This window comes from Cornus florida, unplaced genomic scaffold (assembly GCF_030987335.1).
Source record: "Cornus florida cultivar Cherokee Brave unplaced genomic scaffold, ASM3098733v1 CherokeeBrave_3.0.0_Hap2_Chr03, whole genome shotgun sequence".
Lineage (NCBI taxonomy): Eukaryota > Viridiplantae > Streptophyta > Magnoliopsida > Cornales > Cornaceae > Cornus > Cornus florida.
In genome coordinates, this window is record NW_026775573.1 from 11,015,874 (window position 1) to 11,034,044 (window position 18,171).

Sequence of the window (18,171 nt, forward strand, 5' to 3'; positions counted from 1 at the left end):
GCTTTGTTCCGAATACCTTCGCATCATCTTTCGAAGCGTTTCTTTGGTATGTTGGGCATTCATGATATTCATGTTTCAACTTGAGAGGAGTGTTGAAATATGTAAATATTTCTATATAATCGTGGAGCAAAATTTTCCACCAATGATAGTGACCCGGTCAATTTGCCTCATTTGACTTTTTTACACCTTTTATATTCTATTATATTTACCATGCCTTGTACTCAAACAATATACAAATCTGAATAATAGAAATGTAGGCTGTGTACCCTAGGCTCTTTGTCTATAATGTAGGTCTTAGTGTCGAATCGTATAAATCTTTGTATTTTCCATCTTCCACTTATTCTAGACCAAGAGATGGACTAAAACTTTTTGCGCGCCATCATCCAATTGTAAATGAATTCCTCCCCGGTAAGAAAGCATCTTCTTGCTTCATATTCCTGGCCCGATGTAGCTTTATCGAAGTAGCATCTTCTTTTCTTCGGATTGTTGCTCAAGGCATGTCATAAGATTCGGTTTGCTGGTTTCATTCCTTATATAAATCTGAAACCTTAAAATTTTCAAATTACTTTAAGGTTCTCCATAAGGATACGCTACTCCAACAATTAGGTAAGTAATTTATTGTTCCTTTGAGCATGTATTGTATTGTCCATTGTCCTAATTCTTCAAAACCATTCATTTGGTTAAATCAAATATTTTTTTTTTTTTGACAGATTCTAATAGTTTTATCCATCAGCTCAAATCTTCTGTACTTCTTCTAGTGACACCAAGTGCTTCAAATTGAAATAAGGTGAGCAGTACAAATTTGTCCTCACTATTTCGTCCATGTGCTACAATTTCTTTACATTAAAATATATATATATATATATCCATTACCCGGCCAGACATATATATGTGTATATATATGTCTTGGAAATGTTCCTTGAGTTTTTCCCTTCTATCAATTATTTTTATTGTTACTTAGATATAATTCAAATGATATGAGGTATTTTGGGATAAAATTTAAGAACAAAACCGTGCTGATTCGGGTTCAAAGTGAACAATATTATACCATATAGTGAAATATATCGTTATGGGGTTAATTAAATAATAATAATTTTTTGATTCCGTCAAAAACCAAAAAATTAAAAATTAAAAAGAAAGGTCGAGATCAACCATATCTAGAAAGATTGTGGTGTAATTTGTAAAAGAATAATTATTAACTTTTGAAGTTAAGGTTATAAAATATTATTTTCTTTTTAAAAATATAAATTAGAAAAGATGATTAATCAAAATGGTTGTATACCTAGTAATAAACAGCAAAAAAAAACTCGCCTATATATATTGCAAGTTGCCTCCTCTATTTCCATTTTGCCCTCTCAGCTATTGAAAATGTTGTATCTTGCAAAAACTACTTCTACAAAATTTTCCACTCGATTTATTTAATAATTATATATTTGTCACAAAGTATATCACTTGTTTATTTCCATTTTGTCTACCCAACTCATTCCTGCTAGGATATCATCACTTCAATATATATATATATATATATATATATATATGTATGTATGTATATATATATATGTATGTATGTATCCAAAATGAGCATGATAGGGAACGCTAAGTGTAACTAAGAAAGCATCTTCTTGCTTCATTTTCCTGGTGTAGCTTTATCTGAGTAGCATCTTCTTTTCTTCGGATTGTTGCTCTTTCTCTCTCTCTCTCTCTCTCTCTCTCTCTATCTATAAATATATATATATATATGCCCGCACGAAAGTCATGTCATAAGATTCGGCTTGCTGGTTTCATTCCTTACATAAATCAGAAACCTTAAAAAATTTCAAATTACTTTAAGGTTCTCCATAAGGCTACACTACGTACTCCAACAATTAGGTAAGTAATTTATTGTTCCTGTGAGCATGTATTGTATTGTCCTAATTCTTTAAAATCATTCATTTGGTTAAATCATTTTTTTTTTTTTTGACAGATTCTAATAGTTTTATCCAGCAGCTCAAATCTTCTGTACTTCTTCTAGTGACACCAAGTGCTTCAAATTGAAATAAGGTGAGCAGTAAAAATTTGTCCTGACTATTTCGTCCATGTGTTACAATTTCTTTACATTAAAATTAATATATAGATATATATATATATACCCATTACCTAGACATATATATATTTATATATTTGTGTGTGTATATATCTTGGAAATGGTCCTTGAGTTCATCAGCCTGGGTACGTGGCCCAATCATTCTAAGATAAGTGTCCAAAAGCATTATTAGAATTAAATTGGGTATTACCCAACTATTTGGATTTGACCTGTCTAACATTTTACTTTTTCTTTTTGTTTATTGCCTTTTACTGTGCATCAAATTGCCTTTTACTTTACGTCACATTAAAAATTCTCAGGCAAATAGCCCAATCCCGGACTATAAACAATGTCAAAGAACCCAATCCCAGACTATAAAATGTAGAATCCAATTGTAATAAACTAAATAAAAATAAAATCTGATATAACTTTTACAGGTATAAAAATTGTAACAAATTGAATAAAAATAAAATCTGATACTACTTTATCATTATAGTATTAAGATTTTTAAAGGATTTTTTCGAGATTGTGCTAGAAGTGAAAAATCTTCCACTTGATGAGAGCTTTCCATTGATGTAAGAATCAAGCCCATTACGCCACTTTGAAATTTTGGGTTGCGCAGTTTGTGACTAGGTGCCTTATTTGTCAGTAAGTGAAGGCCGAGTATCAGAGACCGACGAATTTGCTGCAACCATTACCAGTAGTAGAGTGAAAATGGGAGCACATTACCATGGATTTCACATTCATGGACTTAATGAACCGTGTCTTTCACTTAGTTTTTCAAAATAGGGCTTTGACAAAAAATTTCTAAGTGTTAAAGTTTAGGATTCAAGACTAGCCCACGGACGGGGCTTCGTAGGCTCGTTCTTTCGTTCATGTTCCTTAGCGCAGTTCTCACCAGGGTTCGTTATTTGTTGGTGAAAGTGCGTGCATTCCCCATAAGATGTTCAATGTGCACTTTCCCCAGTAGCGGGGTTTTAAACGCAACATTTTGTGATGTTATATTGAAGCTGAAAATGTAAGATCCATTTCAATGGTGATCCACGTCAATGGAATAACAACTCTGTTGATTAATGGCTGAAAACATGAATCCTTTTTTTATGGCTCAACAGTGGGATGGTTTTATGGAGGAAAACATTCCATGTTACTCCACTTGTTGTTGGCTCCAATAATGAAATGATTGCTTCTCCTATAAATAGAGAAGCCTTAGAAACCATTTGAAGCACAAAAGGAGAAGCTCATTAGAGTGAGAAAAACAAGAGCTCTAAGTGAGCTAATTTAGAGAGAAGAAAATATTTATATATTTTCTCATTTGTGAGCCTTTTGTAACCCTTTGGGTTTTGATATTAGTGCATTGATCTTAAGTTGCCCCGTGGACGTAGGCACATTGCCAAACCACGTAAATCCTTATCTTCCTTTTGTGTGTGTATTTTCTCATATTTATTATTTTGTGAGGGCATTCTTTTTAGTGTGTGATCACAACCACCATTACTCAGAAATTCTTTTAGGTGATCCTGATCGTTGAAAAAGAAGATGGTAACCGCAAAATTTGATATTGAAAATTTTTATGGACGAAACAACTTTAAGATGTGGCAATGCAATGTTTTGGATGTTTTGACTCAACAAGAGTTAGACATTGCACTGGGGGCAGAGAAATCAGAAGAAATGAAGGAAAAAGATTGGAAAAAGATTAATCGTAAGGCTTATGGTCAAATTCAACTTTATCTCGGGAAGGATCAGAAATATCCTTTCATGCATGGAATTTCAGCAAACAAACTTTGGATGCAACTGGAGGACAAGTATATGACAAAGAGCATTGAAAATCGGCTCTATTTGAAGAAGAAACTCTTCTGGTTTGATTATAAAAAAGGAATGTGTAACAACCTTCACTCTACCCAAACACAATATTATCCGCTTTTAGCTCCCCTGGATCAGAGACTTCCTAAGATGACCAATCCTGGGAAGTCTCTGGTCCAAGGGAGCCAAAAGCGCATAATATTGTGCCTGAGTAAGGTGGGGGTTGTTACAAATGGTATCAGAGCCTGACTCAGCCGGAAGTGTGGTCAACAAGGATGTTGGCGCCCCAAAGGGGGGGTGATTATGGCAACCTTGTGAACATGTGCGAGGCACTGGCAGGTTACCATACTGGGCGAGCTATGGTTGTATAATCGTACATCGCCTGGGTAAAGGAAAAGTGAAATGCTTATATATGGTGGTGTTATCTCCAATTAGTATGAGGCCTTTTAGGGTAAAATCTAATGGCAAAACTGTGCGGGCTCAGACCCAAAGTAGATAATATCATACCATGTGGTGGAGTGGGTCGTTACAATATGTTTATGTCCAAGCATCTAGACAATTTGAACAAAATTCTTACTGATTTGCAAAATTTGAATGTTAAAATTGATGATGAGGATAAAACATTACTATTATTGAACTCTCTGCCTGATTCGTATGAACATCTGGTTACCACACTACTATATGGAAAAGACGAAATTATATATGTTGATGTCTCTAATACCCTCATGTATAATGAGCTTTGCAAGAAGGATAAGGAGGTTTATAGAGATTCAATAGCTGAAGCTCTAACAGTATGTGGTAGAACAAATCAGAAAAGTCTGGTAGCCATGGAAGATCTTAATTTAAATCAAAAGGAGCATCAAATTCGGGCAGGAAAAATCTTACCAAAGAAGAATGTGCCTTTTGTCACAATAAAAGGCATTGGAAAAAGGATTGTCCTAAGTTGAAAAACAGGGATGACAAGAAAATTGCCGCCAACATTGTAAGCAGTGACGATGAAGTTGCAGAGTTTGCTTTGACTGTATCGGTTCGATCCAGTTCTCATGAGTGGATCTTGGATTTGGGTTGTTCCTATCATATGTATCCCAACAGGGAGTAGTTCTCTAGTTTTCAAGAGCTGGACGGTGGAGCTATTTTCATGGGCAATGATCATCCCTGTCAAACAAGTGGGATAGGAAAGATCCGTTTGAAGTTGCACAATGGAATAATCAGAGTTCTCAAAGATGTCCAGTATGTACCAAATTTGAAGAAAAATCTCATCTCACTTGGATCATTAGCAGCAAAAGGCTATGAGATCACACTGAAAGGCGATGGTCTAAAGGTTACCTATAAAGCTCTAGTTATGATGAAGGGTACGAAAAAAAGTAACTTGTATTTTCTCCTTGGAAATACAGTTACAGGCGTAGTAGCTGTTGCAGATAATTCGGAGGCAGATGCATCATATACTTCCAGATTATGGCATGTATGCTTGGGACATGCATGTGAGAAGGCTTTGCAGGGACTAGTAAAGCAGAGTCTATTGAAAGGTGCCAAAACTTGCAAGCTTGGATTTTGTGAACATTGTGTTCTGGGCAAGCAGACAAGAGTCAAGTTTGGCATAGCAGTACACCGCACCAAGGGAATACTTGATTATGTTCACACAAATGTTTGGGGATATACTAGAGTTGCATCTTTGGGAGGTAAGCATTGGTTTGTGTCTTTTGTTGATGATTTCTCTAGACAAGTATGGGTGTACACCATAAAACATAAAGATAAAGTCTAAAAAGTGTTCTTGAAGTGGAAAAAGGTGATGAAGACCCAGATTGGCAGAAAAATCAAAAGACTCAGATTTGATAATAGCGGTGAATACACATTGGACCAATTCTTGCAAGTATGCAGGACGAGGGTATTGTTCAACACTTTACAGTCAGAAACACGTCGTAACAGAATTGGGTGGCAGAACGCATGAATTGATCCTTGTTAGAAAAGGTTAGATGTATATTGTCAAATGTTGGATTGGGCAAAGCCTTTTAGGCTGAGGCTGTGACATACGCATGCCATTTCATCAATAGGTTGCCTGCAGTTGCGAATGAGGGAAAAAGCTGCTACAGATTATAATTTTCTGCGAATATTTAGTTATACTACCTACTTTCATGTTAAAGAGAGTAAGTTAGATCCTAGAGCCAAGAAAGCCATATTCTCTGGCTATAATTAAGGTGTGAAAGGGTATAGACTTTGGTGCCCCGAGTTAAAGAAAATCGTTAATAGTAGGGATGTTACATTCGATGAGTCTTCTACATTGAAAAGTTATCCTATAAAGAACAAGACCAAATAAGTTTCTCAGTGGGTGGAGCTTAAGGCTACAATTGTTCCAGCTAGACCTGTCAGTAACTCAGATGATGAGGAAACAGGTACAGAAGAGGAGGAGGCTTATACTTAAAAGTCTCCATAGCAACCATATTCTATTGCAGTTGGTAGATCAAGAAGAGAAATAAAGAAACCTGCACGATTTACTGATATGGTGGCATACGCACCACCCATAGTTGATGATGACATTCCATCTACCTATAAAGAAGCTGTCAGAAGTTCAGAAAATATAGATCGGAAGAAAGCAATAAACAAGGAGATGCAATCTCATCATACAAATCAGACTTAGGAATTGGTCTAGCTTCCAAATGAGAAGAAGGCTATAGGGTGCAAGTGGGTATACACCAAGAAGGAAGGCTTTTCAAGGCAACACAGTGTGAGGTTCAAGGCTAGATTAGTGGCAAAAGGTTATGCAAAAAAGGAAGGGATTGACAATAATGAGGTATTTTCACCTATTGTAAAACATTCTTCCATTCGTATTTTGCTAGCTTTGGTTGCACAGTTTGATCTTAAGTTAGCTCAACTCGATGTCAAAACTGTTTTCTTACATGGTGATTTTGAGGAGGAGATTTATATATCTCAGCTAGATGGATTCAAGGTTATTGGAAAGGAAAATTGGGTTTGCAAACTGAAGAAATCGTTATATGGGTTGAAATAATATCCAAGGCAATGGTAAAAATGATTTGATCAGTTCATAAAAGGGCAATAGTACAGAAGAAACCATTTTGATCACTGTGTGTATTTTCGTAAGCTTCGTGATAGATCATTTGTATATTTGCTCTTATATGTTCATTGCATTTAAGAGCAAAGTTGAAATTGATAAGTTGAAAATTCAGTTGAGTATTGAGTTTGAGATAAATGATCTTTGTGAAGCTAAGAAAATAGTTGGAATGGAGATTAGCAGAGATAGAGTGAAAGGGCACTGTTTGTTTGTCTCAGAAGCAATATTTGAAGAAGGTGCTACATCGGTTTGGTATGGACTCGAATACTAAACCTGTAAGTACCCCTTTGGCCCCTCATTTCAAGATCAATGCTTCATTATCTCCAAGCACAGATGAAGAGTGTTTGCACATGGCTCATGTTCCGTATGCAAGTGCAGTTAGAAGTTTGAGGTATGCAATGGTGTCTACGAGACCCGATATTTCATAGGTCATTAGTATGGTGAGCAGGTTTATGCATGACCTAGGAAAAGGTCTTTGGCAGACAGTGAAGTGGATTCTACGGTACATCTAAGGTACTATGGATGTTGGTTTGAAGTTTGAGCGGAATGATGGACTTAGTCAACATTTGGTTGGTTATGTGGATTCGAACTATTCTGGTGATTTGGGTAAATCTCGGTTAACTACGGGTTATGTGTTCACACTTGCTAGAGGACCGATAAGTTGGAGGTTGACATTACAACCTACAGTTTCTTTGTCTACAATAGAGACAGAGTACATGGTAGTGATAGAGGCCATTAAGGAAGCCATATGGCTACATGGGTTGATTGAGGACTTGGGGATTATTTAAGAGCATGTTGATGTCTATTATGACGTCAAAGTGCTATTTGTTTGGCAAAGAACCAGGTTCATTATTCACGTATGAAACACATTGATGTCCGTTTCCATTTTATTCGTGAGATTTTGGATGGTGATATTCTCCTTCAGAAGATTGGGCCTACGGATAATCCCGCAGATATGCTGACGAAGGTTATAACGAAGGTCAAGTTTGAGCATTGCTTAGACTTGATTAATATCCTGCGAGTTTGAGCACCTTTGGGCTTTGGGCGTATTTGGAGGCAGTTCAAGATCATGTTTGGAAATACTTCACTTCGGGGAGTTGTACAGATTTTTCGCCAAGGTGGAGATTGTTGATTAATGGCTTAAAACATGGAATCCTTGTTTTATGGTTCCTTGTCTCAAAACATGGAATCCTTGTTTTATGGTTCCTTGTTTTATGGCTCAAAAGTGGGATGGTTTTATTGAAGGAAACATTCTATGTTTTACTCCAATTGTTGTTGGCTCCAATGATGAAAGGATCGTTTCTCCTTATAAATAAAGAAGTCCTAGAAACCATTTGAAGCATAAAAGGAGAAGTTCATTAGAGTGAGAAAAACAAGAGCTCTTAAGTGAGCTAATTTAGATAGAATAAAATATTTGTATATTTTCTCATTTGTGAGCCTTTTGTAACCCTTTGGGTTTTGATATTAGTGCATTGATCTTAAGCTGCCCCGTGGACGTAAGCACATTACTGAACCACGTAAATCCATTTCTTCTTTTTGTGTGTGTGTTTTCTCCTATTTATTATGTTGTGAGTGCATTCTTTTTAGTGTATGATCACAATCACCATTAGTTATTTGTTGGGCCCACGCTTCCGTACAACAAACTCTGTAATCATTATGGGATAAGAAAGTGATGGAATTTATTAAGAAAAAGATGGAATAACAAGTTGAAAATTTTGTGATGTTATATTGAAGTTGAACAACTATGTAATCATTATCTAAGCACAAAGCATAAAATTTATCTCCCAATTAATTTGCATTACCCAAATAATTCGCACAAAAGGCATTCCATTGGACCATATCTATTGTGTTGCCATAGGATACAAAAATTATAATAATTAAGTGAAAGAACAAAAAGTAACACATGCAAGCTTTCAAATAACTTTCCGAATAGTCCTCTAACAGTGAGGAAAATTTCAAATTCTTTGCCTTATTGTGCACTTTGTGGCAGGCTACCATGATGAGACTCCTACAAATATTGAAAAACAAAAATGACAAGAAGGTTGAAATAATTAAATCTATGTCATTAATCTTTAACATAATCAACCATTTTCTTAGGATAAAATAATTACTTGAAGTAATCGAGTGTAAATCATATTAGGTAGTCGATTTGTGTTCATCATTGAATGAGATGTAGAAGGAATTTTTGTTCCATAATTCATCATTAAATAAACTATAGAAGGCATTTATGTTCTATAGTTCATCATTAAATGAATTGTAGAAGGCATTTCTGTTCCCCTACCATTTGAGATTCCTATCAAATAAGCAAAAATGTGTTGGTTAAAGAAATAACAAGAATTTGACTTCCCCACATCGTCTTGAGTGAAAGAGGGCAAAATGAGAGAGCTAGGGCATTGCTGGAGAGAGGGCAAAGGGAGCGATTTAAAGAGTTATGAAATCAAGCAAAAAAAAAAAAAAAAAAAAAAAAAAGAGTTATGAAAGCGTGAGTTCTGAACGGGTCAAACCCGAATAATTGGATAATACCTAACTTAATTCTAATAATGCTTTTGAACACTTGTCATAGAATGATTGGGCCACGTACCCAGGTTGGATGAACTTCATCCAATCTGGGTTGGATACAAGCATTATCCTTATTTTTATTGTTACTTAAATATAATTCAAATGATATGAGGTATTTTGGGGTAAAATTTAAGAGCAAAATCGTGCTGACTCGGGCCCAAAGTAAACAGTATCATACAATGTGGCGAAATATGTCATTATGGGGTTAATTAAATAATAATTATTTTTTTATTCAGTCAAAAACCAAAAAATTAAAAATTAAAAAGAAAGATGGGGAGATCAACCATATCTAGAAGGATTGTAGTGTAATTTGTAAAAGAATAATCATCAACTTTTGAAGTTAAGGTTTATAAAATATTATTTTCTTTTAAATGAAAATATAAATTAGAAAAGATGATTGCCAATATCACCACTACCAAAATGGTTGTATACTTAGTCATCGTATTTCCTCTACTACTCAAAAAAGATGGTAGGAGTGTGTCAGCCGCAAACAAAAACTCAGCCTATATATATTGCAAGCTACCTCCTGTATTTCCATTTTGCCCTCTCAGCTATTGAAAATGTTGTATCTTGCAAAAACTACTTCTACAAAAATTTTCATCAATTTATTTAATAATTATTTGTCACAAAGTTAGGGGTGCAACTTGGACTGGCCCAACCCGAGCCCAACCTCAACCCGGATTCAAGTTTGGTTGGACTGGCTCGAGGTAACTCGAATTCGGGTTTCAACCCATGAAGCCCAACCCAAATATTTTCGGGTTGGTCGGGTTGTTTGGGTCAACCCAATTTGAGCCCGGTTTGTGAATTTAAAAGCCCAAATTTCAAAATTTTCGAGTTGAGTTTGAGTTGGGCTAGGTTAGCCTACCCAAATTGCACCCCAGCACAAAGAATATCACTTGTTTATTTCCATTTTGTCTACCCTACTCATTCCTTCTAACCTGCTAGGATATCATCACCATAATATATATATGTATAATTATGATTGATTATAATTATCATCACCTTAATATATATATATATATATATATATATATCCAAGAAGGAGGATAAACAAACATGGTATTAAGATTGATATTGCGTTATGTTATTGACAATGCCACATGCTTGAGTTTTCTTATTAATATAATTATGGGTTTATTATTTTATTTTTGGGACACATTCTGGTAAGCCAAATGCTAAACTGCATCTCTAATTTAATTAGAAAATGACCATCAATAAGAAAAAAAAATTGTATTAAAATTTATCCAATTTCAAATTCAATGTGCTGATTCGGAGCCGCAAAACATAACATTTGTTTAAACTTGAATTATGGACACTATTTACAGTTTTATTTTATTTTTGAGTTTATACCTTTACACTTTTGATACTTTATGTTATTAATAAATTCAAGATTGGTCCAAAAGGAGTAGAAGGCGTCAATAGCATAAGTTTTTTTTCCCATTTTTGTTCTAATTTCAATTTAGCTATCCTTTTGATAATGACAAGGTACACATTGGAAAATTTCGAAATCATTAAGATGAGAAACCTCTAATTAGTAATACATGGAAAATATTTTCTTTTTGAAATTTAGAATACTATTGATTGTCAAAATTTACCATTGTTTTCTATTGATCATGGATTTTCTTGCAACTATGTATGATTTCCTACATGAGGGAACGTCTTTAACAACAATATCTATGAACATGCAAAATTGCAAAGTTACAATATACTCTGATTGCCTATGTAAGTTTTCCAGTCCACTGCAGGTACGTAGTTTGTAACTAGTGTGTCATATTCTGAATCTTTGCAGAGGCAATGAAACCCATTGTAGGACGCACGAGTACTTCTCCATCAAACCTGGCAAAGAATTTCACAGAGCTTACGAGAAGAGTACAACAATTATGTGACAAGAGGGGCGACATTAGAGATAAAATAGACCGTGTAAAGCAACAGCAGGAGCCTACACGGGAATGCATTGGATGGCTTGCAGATGTGGATAGGATTGAGAAACAGGCGAAGATGATAGAAGAGGACCACCTTGTTGACAAGAGGCGTTTTAAAGGATGGTTTCCAGATACCGCCCGTGCAAAGCTTGGCGAGCGTGTGGTTGAGATGATTCAGCGTGTTAAAGAGCTCCAAGAGAAATCCGATTTTGAAGGTGGTTTCGTTACTAATTTGCCTCCAGAAATAGTTAAGATGAGGCGTGCCCCAAATTTGAGTGCAGAAACTTCAGCTAATCGCAACTTGAAAAAGATACTTGATTGCATAGGGGAGAAAAATATCCGAAAGATAGGAATTTGGGGTATCGGTGGGGTTGGTAAGACAGCTTTAATGAAAGCCATGAACAACTCGCCCAAAGTGGAGAAAATGTTTGATTTTGTAATTTGGGTATCTGTCTTAAAGTCTTGGAATGTTAGGAAACTGCAAGTTCAAGTTGCAAATTGCTTGAATTTGAATTTGGATATGAGCAAAATGGGAGATAATGACAATATAGAAGATAATGAAGTTTCAACGAGACTGCACCGCGAACTTGAGGGCAAAAAGTACTTGTTACTTCTGAATGGTGTTTGGGAAAGAGTAGATTTGAGTAAGGTAGGCATTCCAAGCATAAATCAAGATAGTGGTTGCAAAGTTATTCTGACAACTAGAGAATTAAAAGTTTGTCATGAGATGGAGACTGACGTGGAAATCCAAGTGGAGACTTTGTCTAATGAGGAATCATGGAAAATGTTCGAATCAAAAGTTGGAGAAATTGTTAGGTCTCCAACTATCAAGCCTATCGCTGAAGAAATTGTTAGAGAGTGTGGTGGCTTACCACTTGCACTAAATGTAGTAGGTGGTGCCCTAAGAAAGGTTGAAGATGCTGATATCTGGCATAACTTATTGAAGAAGTTGAAGTCACCAGATATGTCTACTGTCAACAATGTGAGTGACCGTTTGTTTGGGTCATTGAAGGTCATTTATGATCAATTAAAAGATTCCAACATCAAGAACTGTTTTTTGTATTGTAACTTGTATCCGGAAGGCCACGAGATTAGCAAATCTCAATTGATTAATTATTGGAGAGCGGAGGGACTTCTTCCGAGTAAAAGGACTTTAGAAGAGGCCCGTGTTGAAGGACTTGTCCTATTACGTGATCTTGGTGATTTGTCTCTGTTGGAAAAGTGTGAGGATGGAAGGCATGTAAAGGTGCATGATGTGGTTCGAGATTTAGTTCTAAAAATGACTTCACCGGGAGGAGAAGAAAGCAGACAAATGGTGAGAGCTGGACTGTGCAGAGATGAGATACCAGATGATAAGGATTGGGAAGACGCAATTAGGATCTCATTTATGTTTAATCAACTGTACAATTTACCAGAGATGCCAAATTGTCCCAACCTCTTAACTTTGCTGCTTCAATCAAAAGATTATCTTAGCTCTCGGTTGCAAGTAATACCTGAATCTTTCTTCAACCACATGCCAAGCCTCCGAGTTTTGGATCTATCAGATACCGGCATCATCTCATTACCATCCTCCATCTCAAATTTGGTAAGCCTCAGAGCACTGCTTCTAAAAAGATGCAGGAAGTTGAAGGCATTGCCTCGTGAAGTACGTGCACTTAAGCTACTTGAGGTGCTCTGTCTCACAGAAAATAACATGGCATGCATACCTAGTGCTGTTTGGGAGTTGACTGGCCTTAGGTGTTTCAAATTTTCTAGTGAAGTGATTAGTCTCAGTGACGATGTGATCAATCTAAATGGAATATTGTCCAAACTTCGTCTCTTAGAAAAATTGGATATTTTTGGAGACGATATCAAAGATGAAACAAAGAAAAGTTGGGAAGTCTTACAAAAAGAGCTTGGTAGCTTGACACGGCTTTCTTCTCTTAGATTCAGATTTGGAAATGCAAGTGATCTCAAACACTTTCTTTTAAACAGCAAACAATGGAGACATGGAAAGTTGACGAAATTCGTTTTCTATGTTGGACATGAATTCCCAAATACAATTCCACTATGTGGAAGATTTACAGATCAATGCAAACCATATAAGAGTTGTTTGGGTTACGAAGGTGGAAGCGATGGCGACAACATCATCCCCTCTGCAGTAATGGACGTGCTTTTACGCTCAGAGTTTTTTGCACTAGTTGGTCACAATGAACTTAGAAAACTTTCAGATTTGGGCGTAGAAAACACGAATGGGTTAAAATATTGCAGGGTTTGTAAATGTGATGCAATTGAAAACATTGTAGATGAAGCTGGATTACGAGCGAATGCCTTTGCAAATTTAGAATGCCTTGTATTGCAACATATCAAAAATTTAGAGAGCATCTGCAGGAGATTAGCAATGCAATCAGGAACCTGCAGCAGCAGCAGTTTCACTAATCTTCGACATTTGGAACTATGTTTTTGCAATGGCTTGAGGACACTTTTCACATGGCAGTCAATTCCACAATTCCTTAATTTGGAGTTATTGAGAATTATCGGGTGTGATAATTTCGTAGAGATGATTTCAGTTGACGATGTGGAGTCCAGCAGCAGGAAGCCTGAATGTGTGATGTTGCCGAAACTGAAGCGTTTGGAACTTTGTTTTCTACAGGAATTTGTTCACTTCTCCAAGGGGAATGTCTCCTTCTGTTGGCCCTCATTACAGGAGGTTTCTTTTTTCGTTGGCCCAAAACTGGAATTTTTTCCTTTTGGCGTAGACAGTGCACCTAATCTGAGGAAAATTTATGGACCCCAGCAGTGGTGGGAAGCATTGAAATGGGAAGATGACAACGTCAAATTAAAATTCAGCCCTTTCTTCTACCCAATAGATGACCGTTTGCCGAATGATCTCATGAACATCATCTTGGCGCATGCCTTGGGGAAGGCCTTAGCGAATGCGTGCAACATTCTATAAAGCAGAGCTCCATTTATTCATCCACATCCCTCTGCTGAGGATGGTTAAGGTAACCCTTCTTTCTCTGTTTACTATTTTTCTTCCTTTGAGTTGAATTTGTGGAACATCTTTTGCTTATAAAATTGTTGTATCAGTACATTGCCCATGATTCTCCCACTAAAACTTGGATAGTACCCTCTCTCTCTCTCTCTCCCTCTAATGTCTCCCTTTTTTTTTTTGGTCCTTTGAAGGTGAATTTGCAGAACATCTTTTGCTTGAATTGTTGGATTTATCCAACAAATTTTGAGTGAGTCCTTCTCTCATGGACACATTCACAAATGGTTTTATATTCTTTTGACTAAGAATACATGCTTATGATGGCTGGAGAAGGATAGGAGATGATGCCATGAAAATTAATGTTTTTCAAAACTTTAAAAAGTTTTGAAAAACATTAATTTTCATTATTATGTTTTGATGCTATACCAGACAGGGCGACCGCTGTTTAGGAAATATTTTTAATGTTTCTTGTTGTTTCGGTTTAATTTACATTTACTAGTTTTGTTAAAGAAATAATAGAAAACCTAAAGTTAAGCTCATTACCTTTTCATGATTTGGCAATGAAGAAACAACGAATTTTTTTACACAATATCATGGCTAACGAGCTGACTTTAAATGTTCTTTTTATGTTCTTTTATTTTACCCTACAAAATAAGTTGTTGAACGCATCTTCCTTTTTCCTTGTGCTCCCATTTTCAACAAGGAGAAACATTAGGGATTATATTTTTCTTTTTTTACGTATTTTTTTCATTAGCCAATATAGGATTCTATGAAGGGTTCACATTACTGTGGATAGGCAATTGAAATTTTTCATGGTTCAAGAGGGTCAGTTCCATATCGACATAGATGTCATGGGTCATTTATTTTCTTTTCTGTTCTTTTTCTTATCCCAATATTTTTTTTTTTTTTTTGGGTGTGTTTTTTAGGTAATTTCGTTCACATCTTAGCACAAAACTATATTTAACCATTCTGGAAATGGATTGTTCAGTGAATGCCTTATTGCATGTGCAGGTGAATGCTGAGTGTGAGGAACAAAGCTTGATGATATGTTTCTGGTTTTCCTGTTTCCATTTGTGTTCAATAAAGAATTTAGTTGATATGGTATTGTTGATTTATTTAGTTGGTGTGTGGAATTTGTAAGAGACTTTGGAATAATGGTTTGTTCAATACTTTACTCACTACTGTTTGTATTTGCCATTAATTCTTAATCTATTTGTATTTACCTCCTCTCTATTTTTTCACACGACATGCCAATACGATTCGAACATGACACGAGATAAACAGGTTCGAGTTGACCTTTAGCAAGTTTGGGTTGACCTTAAATAAGTTCGGGTCATAAATAAGTTGACACGATTAATCCGTTTATTTAACCGTATCGGGTTAGGATTGATGAGTTTAACCAGTGTAACATGTTTATACCCGTTTAACTCAATATGTCATAATCGTGAATATGACCTATGTAATATGTTACTTGTTTAAACCCAATTACGATGAACAATTAAATCATTTCAAAATAAACTTTGATTACGCCTTATGATTTTTCTTTTTATTTTGAATATTTGGATTAATTGTAACAAATTTTTTTTAGTATTTACTATTTTATTAATATTAAATCTCTCGTTTGATAAACAAGTTATTAAATGGGTTACATGTTAACCCATTTAATAAACAGGTGGGGTTAGTGTTGAAAGTTCCTGAGACGATTATTAAATGGATCGAATTTGACCTTCTTTTTTTTTTTTTTTAATAGAATATCTTTACATCAACGATAGTATAAAATTATGACTCATGAACACAAATTGCTACCACTACTCTATCTTCACAAGTTCTCTATATTTAACCACTATTTGGGGAAGAGTTCCGGAGCTCCGATTTCAATAATAATAATAATAATAATAATACATGGGGCAATACAAGTTCATTTCCATCCTAAAAACATACATGTCATGGACTAAGGTTGTTAAAATCGGGATTCTACGCAGAATCGTTTTGGGTTCCGTAGAATCGGAATCGTAAAATCGGATCATGAATCGTAAGATTCTACTAAATTGTGAAAAAACAATTGAAACTAACTTCTTAAATAATAAGATCTGTAAAATATAACAAAAATGAGGCCAAAACACATAATATTACATATCCATGAATTCACAAATCTCAAATCCTAACAATATTTCAAAGTCCGAATATAAATGAAAGAGAATTTAGCTCAAAATAACATAAGTTTACAAATCTCAAATCTTAACCCATCCATCTCCAAAGTTAGAAAATAAAATTACATATCAAAAGTAAACTATTTTTTTTTTAACTCTATGCAATTTTATTTATTTATTTATTTATTTCACGAAAACTGAAGAAATAAAAAGACCTTTTTGTCCACCAATCCAAGTGTTACGGTGTTTGTGACCTTATTAGTCACAAGTATGAAATTAATCAAGAGTTAGCACAACAAAATATAAACCACGCATTAACTTGATCTCATTATACTATCAGTTTAGACTACAAGATTATACATTGGCTGGCATATTTGGCAAGTTTTTTAAGCTTTTAAATTATTTTTAATTTTTAATATATATGATAAGCCTTCAAAAAAAAATTAGTCAAATGAAACCAAAATTTGCCTAAACCTGTTAGTCACGAGTATGCATCCTTGAGATATAATTGATCATTTTAATTTTTTATAATTATACACAAAAATATATTATGGAACATCAACATGCATGGTAAAAATAATTGATATATATACATATATATATTTCTTTTTCTGCCACTAATGAAAAATAATTTATATTTTATAGAATAAATATTTAACTTTGTATACTACACTTGGGTCAGGCCTCTTTTATTTTGTAGCCTAAAAGAAACCAACCAAAAAATAAAATAAAATAAAAAAAGCCCAAAAATAAAGGCCCAAACAATCAATTTCGTAGAATCGGTAGAATCGTGTAGAATCGTATGATTCTACCTCCGATTCTACGATTCTACCCCGATTCTACTAATTGAACGATTCTGCTGCGATTTGACTTGATTTTGAGTTCTGAGTCGTAAAATCGTGCGATTCTATTTGACAACCATGTCATAGACTGAAGAATCCACAAGTGGAGTACTCTGACCCAACAGTAGTGGTTTCAGAAGGTAACATGTACTCCATATGTCCTACGGACCGAATCCACCTTACACTATGGAAGTAGATACTTCTAGGCTACACTCTTTTGTAGTAAATATTGATTATTAAATTGAATTAGTTTCATAAATATTTTAAAATAGCTACCTTATTCAAAGAAAAAAAAATAAAAAATAAAAATTCTTAGTACACAAATCTCCCTCATATTTTTTACATACATTACACCATGCCACTTTTGGGCCACCTTTCCTCATATGTCTCATATTAGGAGTATCTTAAGAAAATCTTCTTAATATATTTTCAATATCATTCAAAACTTTCTTTGGCAAGATGATAGTCGAGAGGATTAAAAAAAAAAAAAAAAAAACTTGCATCATGACGAAAGAACAAAATTTATAATCTGGATTTGAAAAATCAATAATTTTTTATAAAAATATTTCAAAAAGTGTATTGAAAATGAGAATGTGTTGATTTAATGCGGTGAGGTTGTGTGACAAAAGAAAAATTAATTTTGTAAAAGATTGTAACCCGTAACGGACTCATGAATTTTTTTGAGAAGGGGCGTTGTTAAAAAAAAAAAAAAAATTGAAGATACTTTTTTAAAAAAAATAAAATACTAATAAATAAGAATTTTATTTTTTGTGGCTTGTTGGACTTAGATTCTTTAATCTT

General features: G+C 34.8%; 1 protein-coding gene across 2 annotated transcripts; it reads left to right on the top strand.

Moving 5' to 3' along the window:
• Positions 1-542: 542 nt before the first annotated feature.
• On the top strand, positions 543-15,568 carry LOC132299464 (probable disease resistance protein At4g27220). Of its 2 annotated transcripts, XM_059796094.1 has the most exons (5): positions 543-606; positions 711-787; positions 1,964-2,040; positions 11,275-14,391; positions 15,390-15,568. In XM_059796094.1, the coding sequence occupies exon 4, from the start codon at positions 11,280-11,282 to the stop codon at positions 14,340-14,342; it is 3,063 nt and encodes a 1,020-aa protein (XP_059652077.1). In that variant the 5' UTR covers positions 543-606; positions 711-787; positions 1,964-2,040; positions 11,275-11,279; the 3' UTR covers positions 14,343-14,391; positions 15,390-15,568. The 2 variants fall into 2 exon arrangements, with proteins under 2 accessions (XP_059652077.1, XP_059652079.1); XM_059796096.1 differs by lacking the exons at positions 543-606; positions 711-787 and adding an exon at positions 1,767-1,869.
• The last annotated feature ends 2,603 nt before the right edge of the window (positions 15,569-18,171 follow it).

Excerpts from the sequence above, each read along its gene's own strand:
- LOC132299464 (XM_059796094.1), top strand. The coding sequence starts at position 11,280 with ATGAAACCCATTGTAGGACGCACGAGTACTTCTCCATCAAACCTGGCA.